Below are 8,126 nucleotides of genomic sequence, written 5' to 3' on the forward strand. Positions count from 1 at the left end.
TATATATATATATATATATATATATATATACATATAGATTCATAATAATATCATATACATATTCAGACATTTTCCTTTTTACTTGTACATAATTATTCTTTTTTATTATTTTACATTTTTAATTCTAATTAAATGAAGTGTATCTCATTTATTCAAAATATTATATATACTCTTATATTTATATAAATATATTTACATTTATACTTATATACAATTGTTCGTGAATCGTCGGGAATAGTCAAGGTTTAAATGAATTCATCTAAACAGTTCAAAATTTTTGTGACTCAATATTACAGACTTTGCTTATCGTCTCGATATCAAATAAAGATCAAGTTTAAACTTGGTCAAAAATTTCCGGGTCGTCACACCTTCCCATATACAAGTCGGTAAGGTGAAGTACCAATAGGGGTTTTATATGCAGTCCGATAGGCCCAAAGCGCATTGTCCAGTCTTAAAGACTAATCTTTGCGATTAGGATTCAAGGTTTTTTCTAAAATTCATTTTAGTTCCCTATTAGATACCTCCACTTTCCCACTTGTTTGAGGATGGTAAGGCGTAGCAATACGGTGATTTACCCCATAATCTCTCAAAAGTTTAGCAAACTGGGAGTTCTTAAAGTGTGAACCCCCATCACTAATTATAGCCCTTGGGGTACCATGACGACATAGCATATTTTTCTTGACAAACTTAAGAACAACTTTGTGGTCATTGGTCCGAGTGGCCTCAGCTTCCACCCATTTGGAGACATAATCAACGGCCACTAATATGTACCCAAACCCGAATGATGGTGGGAAAGGTCCCATAAAGTCTATGCCCCAAACATCAAAAATTTCACAAACCAAAATTGGGTTCATGGGCATTTCTTTGTGCCTATAAATTCCCATATCCGTTGACACCTAGCACAATTTTAACATACTCACATTCATCTTTGAAAATAGAAGGCCAAAAGAAACCTGAGCCGAGTACTATGTATCCGATTTTCTTTATTCCATAGTGTCCTCCACATGCGAAAGTATGGCAATGAGCTAGTATGTCATTATGCTCGTTTTGCGCTACACATCTCCTTATGATTTTATGATATGATCTGGACCAATCCGGTAGAGAACCGGATCATCCCAAAAGTAATGCTTGACTTGAGAAAAGAAGTAATCTTTCCTAATTTTACTCCACTGCTCTGGCACTCTTCCCGTTACAAGATAGTTCACAATGTGAGCAAACCATGATACATGTACCTGCGCAACACTAAACAAACACTCGTCCGGAAAAAATTTCCTGGATCGATTTAGCGGGGTCAAAAGGTGGTGGAGGTATCCTAGACAAATGGTATGCTACTACATTCTCTACCCCTTTCTTATCCCTTATCTCCAAGTCAAACTCTTGTAACAACAAGATCCACCTAATCAACCTAGGTTTGGTCTCCTTTTTCTCTAATAAATGTCTTAAGGCGTTGTGGTCCGAGAAAACAACTACTTTAGATCCCTACAAATATGATCTAAACTTATCTAAGGCAAATACTACCGCCAGTAATTCCTTCTCGATTGTGGTGTAATTCACTTGGGCGTCCGAAAAGGTCTTACTAGCATAATAAATCACCATGGGTTTTCGATCTACCATTTGCCCCAAAACAGCCCCAGCTGCATAGTTGCTTGCATCACATATAATCTCAAAGGGTTTAGTCCAATCGGGTGATTTCAAAATAGGTGCCTCGGTCAACTTACGCTTAAGGGTACTAAAAGCCTCCTTACATTGGTCATCAAAGTCAAATGGTGCATCTTTTAACAATAAATTGCATGATGGTTTAGAGATAACACTAAAGTCTTTAATAAACCAATGATAGAAACCCGCATGACCTAAAAATGATCTCACCCCCTTAACATTGGTCGGTGGTGGCAACGTTGAAATAAGTTGCACCTTAGCCCTATCCACTTCAAATCCCCTTTCCGACACGATGTGACCTAAAACCACCCCGTCCTTTACCATGAAATGACTCTTTTCCCAACTAAGGACAAGGTTAGTCTCGATACATCGTTTTGAAACTTTCTCCAACATGTTAAGACATGACTCAAAAGACTTGCCAAAATTGAAAAATCATTCATAAAAATTTCCAATGACTCACTTATTAATTCAGAGAAAATACTCATCATACACCTCTGAAAAGTAGCAGGTGCATTACATAAACCAAAAGGCATTCATCTAAAAGCATAAGTTCCATATGGACAAGTAAAAGTTTTTTTTTCTTACTCGTTAGGGTGGATATGTATTTGGTTGTATCTCGAATACCCGTCCAAGAAATAATAAAACTTTTGAGCTGACAACTTTTCAATGATTTGGTCAATAAAAGGCAAAGGAAAATGGTCTTTTGAAGTCGCATCATTTAACTTCATATAATCAATACATACCCGCCAGCCCGTCACGGGACGAGTTGTAATCTTTTCTCCTTCCTCTATTTCCATAACCGCGATTCCTACTTTCTTTGATACCGTTTGAGTGGGGCTCACCCACTGACTATCTGAAATAGGGAAAATGATCTCTGCATCTAACCACTTAAAAACTTCTTTCTTTACCACCTCTTTCATGTTCGGGTTTAACCTTCGTTGAGTGTCACGAGCAGGTTTAATCTCAGGATCTGTAACAATAGGATGCATACAAATAGAGGGACTTATCCCTTTCAAATCCGCTATTGTCCATCCCACCGTAGCCTTGTACTTATTAAGCACCTCCATTAAAGCTTGTTACTACAAACATGTTAAATCTGATGCAATAATAACTGGCAAGGTGCCATTAGTACCTAAAAATGCATACTTTAAATGAGATGGTAATGGCTTAAGCTCAAGGGTCGGTGGTGATTCTAACGAAGGCTTTGTGTTCGTATCTATGGATTTAGGTAGTGGTTCATACTTATGAGTCCAAGGTGGTAACCTAGAGTCCATTGTACTCACTATAGCCAACTCTACTGCCTTAACTTCCTCACACTCGATATCATCCTCATCACCTAAACAAAATAATTCTAGTAAATCATTTGTTATCAAATGGGAAGCATGTTTCTCAACTTGTTCATCAATTATATCTACTTGGTAGCATTCTTGAACACATGGGGTATGAAGAGAATTAAAGATGTTAATTCTCATTTTTCAGTTCCCAAATGATATGTCCATGGCACCCATCCTACAATTTATATGGGTATTTATTATGACCAAAAACGGGCGCCCCAAGATTATAGTGGGTTGGGTATCTCTATTCCAAGGTTCGATATCCATCATAATAAAGTCAACCGGGTAATAGAAATCCTCAACTTTCACAATCACATCCTCTAACATCCCTGTAGGCGTTTTAATCGATTGGTCCACTAGTTGAATGATTATATCGATTCTTTTCATCAAACCTAATTCAAAACTGTCAACTAGACAAAAAGGTAGGATATTAATGCTCGATCCTAGGTCTAACAACGCCTTTTTCACATTCACATTACCTATAGTCACAGCTATCAATGGGGTCCCTGAGTCCTTAAACTTAGGTGGAAGTGTACCGGAAAAAACCGCACTTAGGTGCTCGGTTAATTCCACCTTTTTGGTTAAAGACGCCCTTTGCTTGCTCTTTTGAGTGCAAAGGTCTTTCAAAAACTTAGCATAGGACGGGACTTGCTTAATACCATCAAGAAGGGGAAAATAAATCTTAACTTTCTTAAACATTTCTCACATATCATCTGGTTGTGGTCCCTTCTTCCCATAAGGGAATTGATTTGGGGACACGAGGGCCTTGGAAAATAGAATGATTTTTGGTCTCATTTCTGTTTTCCTAATTTCAAATGATTGATTCTTTGGTTTCTTCCCCATCCCCATGGTCATCACTTTCCCTTACCTCATCTTCCTCGTCAAGAATGATAGGAGACTTACCTGAGTCACGTTGAACTACATCTTTCTCACCGACTTTATTGTTGTACTTCTTTCCATTACTTAAGGTGCCTACTATGTTTACACTATGTCCTTTTCCCGGGTCCTTGTGATTTGAGTTCAACACCGTATAACTTGGAATAGTACCCAGTTCCCGTGTTCCCTCATTTTCCGCTACATTACCAATTTCTTTAGCCAACGAACCAATAGACTTATTTTGAACCTCCACTATTTTTTGCATTTCGGAAATAAACGCATCCATCTTTGCTTCCGAACTCGATGGTTGATTTGGTAGAGCATTGCTTTGGTTTTGGTTTTGGTTTTGGTTTTGGTTTTGGTTTTGGTTTTGACTTTGGTTTTGGTAATTGTTTTGGTTTTGGTTTCGGTTATTGGGATAAGGGTTTTGGTAGTTTCTTTGGTAGTTTCCTTGGTTTTGAAAGTTCCCCTGGTTTTGAAAGTTGTTTTGAGGTCTTGGTTGGGTTCCTTGGTTGTTAGAATTTAGAGCATTGTTGTTGCTCCAACTAAAGTTCGAATGATTTCTCCAACCCGGATTGTAATTGTTGAAGAATGGATCAAATCTCCTCCCTTGGACCTCATTAACCTGTTCTTCCATCATTTGTTGATTTACCGGTGGAATCACAATCCTACACCCGTGTCAAAATGAGAAGTATCTCTACAAATCTCACAAACTTCCTGAACTTGCGAAACATTACAAGCAAGACCCTGATTTGGGTTGTTGAATATAAGCATTTTCAAATCATCTAATTCTTGCTCAAGGTTCCTTGATGAACCGCCCGAGTCGGACACATGATTCACTCGGGACGTACTAGGTTGCTTCATATTGACCGAAGCTTGGGTTTTCGAACCCTTGCTTAATTGTTCAAAGAAGGTCCACCCATCATCACTAGTTCAGGTTAGGAATGCCCTACCACTAGCTGCCAAAAGGAATTGTCTATTTTGAGAATCCAAACTATCATAGAAAACTTTGACTAATTCCCATTTTGGTATCTCGTGGTGTGGACATGCCCTAAGTAATTCCTTGAGACGCTCATACGCTTCATGAAATAGTTCACCAGGCAATTGCCTAAAAGATTTTATTTGCGTACATATCCGAGGTCTTACTTATCGGGTAAAACTCTTCTAAAAACTGTTTTTTCATTTCCGCCCAAGTATTAATACACCGGGCGGGTAAGGATAGGAACCAACATTTTGCCTTGTCTTTTAATGAATAACGGAATGAACGAAGGCGTACATCATCGTCAGTAAACCCATTTACCTGATTAGCAGAACAAATTTCGTTGAACTCGGTAATGTGCTCATATGGTTCTTCATTAGCTATACCTCGGTAGGTTGACAAAATGGAAATAAGTTGAGGTGGGACCTCAAATCTTCGAGTGCTTCCCCCTGCTTGGGCGGGAAAAACGATGGGTGAATGATCCGCATATTCACCCAGTTAGTAGAATGAATCTACCTCTCTTTCACGTTCAATCATTTCGGTTTGTTGAACAAAAAATTCCTCCTCGACGTCGGAGACTGATTTAGAATAATTCGGTGGGACGATTGGATGTAACTCAAGTAGTGGTTGTGTTGATGCCGAAGCCACCATCGAACTTTTCGCAATCCTAGTAGCGTTCGATTAGCTTTCGCATATTTTTAAATTTCCGGATTAAAGGCTCAAGATTCTGATTTCCCAACTTCCGAGTTTGCATACAATAACTTGTACTTCAACAAAAACAAGAATATCGAGCGTACAACTGACAAAAACAAAATAAAAGAAAATAATATTTTTGAATTTTTCATGGTTTTATAATTTTTAGGTTTTTTCTAATTTAACAAGAAAGCAAATAAAATAAAAGCTTGCAATCAAGCGCACACTTCCCTGGCAGCGGCGCCAAAATTTGATCGGTGTCGAAGGGCCGGTCAAAAATGAACCTAATTACTCTACTTTAGATAGGTCAAGCAGGATTCGTTCCACGGGAACTAATGGTTGAGCACAAGCAATTTTCAGGATTTGGTTTTTTGTTTAACTAATAAGTAACTAAGATTAACCAACTAAATTGAACTTGAAAACTTAAACTAAGAGCACAATTGAAAGATTAAAATATAAACAATAAGATTAAAGGTCTTTATCCCTTCACAATCCTAATCTAGCATGCATTCATTTAAACAAGCATTATGTTCATCAAGTATTGATCAAATCTCATAGACAAGATTTCTTGGGTCTATCAATTCTAACTATTTTGAGATTGAACTATGCAACCTATACACTATGTCTTTATCCTTAATCTAATTAACACTAAGTTAGATCAAGAACACAATGTTAAATCACTATAACTCAACTTGCAATAATAAAAATCATAAAACTTGCATTGATCAATAAACAATCGGTTTATAACATCATAATCCAAAAGACATAAGTTTTATAACACTACCAACCACATAAACTTGAATGAAAAAAACATGCATCAATTGTTCATGGAAGGAATAAAGATAAAGAAACTAGCCACTCATGTTGGAGATGATGAACATGATGATTTCTTGAAGTTGCATGAAGAACTGATATGTGAAATCGTACGTTAAAATAACTAGCTAAAAACCTAACAATTATCACACAATTACAGGCAACTATAACCTGATCATGCAGTAACCTATAAGTAATTTGACCAGTTCGTTCCACATAGGACAGTTTAATCAAGACTTTAAAAACTAATAATTATTCTAGGAGTTTAATAAAAGAGGTTTGGAGTGTATTTTATTTCACGCAATTAACGTGAAACAAAGAAATCGAATTAACAGTAAATAGAAAACGGTGTCTACTTGAATGATTCACTATCGATATGGATTGTTCTTGTTATTATTACCGATTATTCTGTCTTTAATATAGCCTTATAACTTCTCACAAAGTCCAAATCAATTAAAGTTAGTAAACCCATATAAACCTTCTTCAAAAGATTAAACTATATTTGATAAAAACTAATGAGACTTGATTTGGACTAAACTCACGTAAAATCCTAACTATTACAATCATTTGAAATAGTTACACAATTATTAGTTCACAACCCTTTCAATTACCAATTAAATTAATGACAGAATCACTTGAAATCAATTATCTAATTGTCTAGATCACCTAGGTGTTGAAGCATAAATTGCATCTCAATTTAACTCACATTAAATGATTAACAATCTATGTAATTGAATTAAGAGTATAGATTATGCATAACAATGGTTCTTTAATCAAACATAGTTAATATAAATCACAAGACATAAATTCCAATAGATAGAACAATTCAATATCTCAAGATTCACATTCAACTAAACACTTTAAAAACTTAGCCAATCAGGTTAAAAGATTGATCACAAAAACTAATAGAAACAAAAGAATTCATAATTGTAAAAAAAAAAAAAAAAAAAAAATGTTATCGACTGTAAAATTATAACCTAAGAATAAATCTCCAAGTTTGATGGTCCAATATCTTCCAGACGGCTCCCCTCAATTCGTCACTTTAAATCTTGGATTTTTATTTGTATTTATAGTGGCTAAAAAATAATCTACTCGCCGTCTCAATTTCCTTAATTTCGCTATCCCGAAAAATTCATTCCCTTAATTTCGCTATAGCGAAATTCATTACCACTTAAGTTCGTGTTCGCATCTTGAAGTCTCGGTTACCGAAAACAGTTCGGCATCCATCTCGCTATAGCAAAATCATTACCACTAAAATTGAAACAACCCAACCCGTATTAAACCGGCCCATAAAAATTTTTCCTTTTAATATACGTTAAATAATACTTTTTGTCCCAATTATGTTTCCAAAAACATCTTTAATACAGTAGTAAGTTTAATAAACTTTGAAACATTTAATACATGAGTTAATTATCCAAACGGGCATACACGACCCGACTAATTTAGTTTCCAACAAAACCGAGCATGGTGATTGGGGATACGCTACCCAACTCTAAATAAATCCAAAAGCAAGTCTTCTAAAGCAACTACGCAAGTCCGCTAGTTCCCACGCTTACCCGAGCCACCGCTTCCATGCAAATCTATAAAAATATAAACAACGAGAGGGTAAGCTAACGCTTAGTGAGCGAGAATATACTACATACATATATATGCATAAAATGGACACGCCACACAAATAATTAAATACCGCATACCGGAGCAACCAAGCATAAAGGCAAGCTAAGCTAAGCATACCGTATAATCACTAAGCAACAAGCTAGTAACAACAACCATAA

The 8,126-nt window shown here is 36.2% G+C and overlaps 1 protein-coding gene and 1 non-coding gene across 2 annotated transcripts; one reads left to right on the plus strand and one right to left on the minus strand.

Annotated features, from left to right (window-relative positions):
- Positions 1 to 3,131: 3,131 nt before the first annotated feature.
- On the minus strand, positions 3,132 to 3,689 carry LOC139874623 (uncharacterized). Its single transcript, XM_071862027.1, has one exon. The coding sequence runs from the start codon at positions 3,687 to 3,689 to the stop codon at positions 3,132 to 3,134; it is 558 nt and encodes a 185-aa protein (XP_071718128.1).
- Positions 3,690 to 4,896: 1,207 nt separating this feature from the next.
- On the plus strand, positions 4,897 to 4,998 carry LOC139878907 (small nucleolar RNA R71). Its single transcript, XR_011769769.1, has one exon. It is a non-coding gene; the product is annotated as a small nucleolar RNA R71 (small nucleolar RNA).
- Positions 4,999 to 8,126: the final 3,128 nt, after the last annotated feature.

Source organism: Rutidosis leptorrhynchoides, chromosome 11, assembly GCF_046630445.1.
Source record: "Rutidosis leptorrhynchoides isolate AG116_Rl617_1_P2 chromosome 11, CSIRO_AGI_Rlap_v1, whole genome shotgun sequence".
Lineage (NCBI taxonomy): Eukaryota > Viridiplantae > Streptophyta > Magnoliopsida > Asterales > Asteraceae > Rutidosis > Rutidosis leptorrhynchoides.

Excerpts from the sequence above, each read along its gene's own strand:
- LOC139874623 (XM_071862027.1), bottom strand. The coding sequence starts at position 3,689 with ATGTTTAAGAAAGTTAAGATTTATTTTCCCCTTCTTGATGGTATTAAG.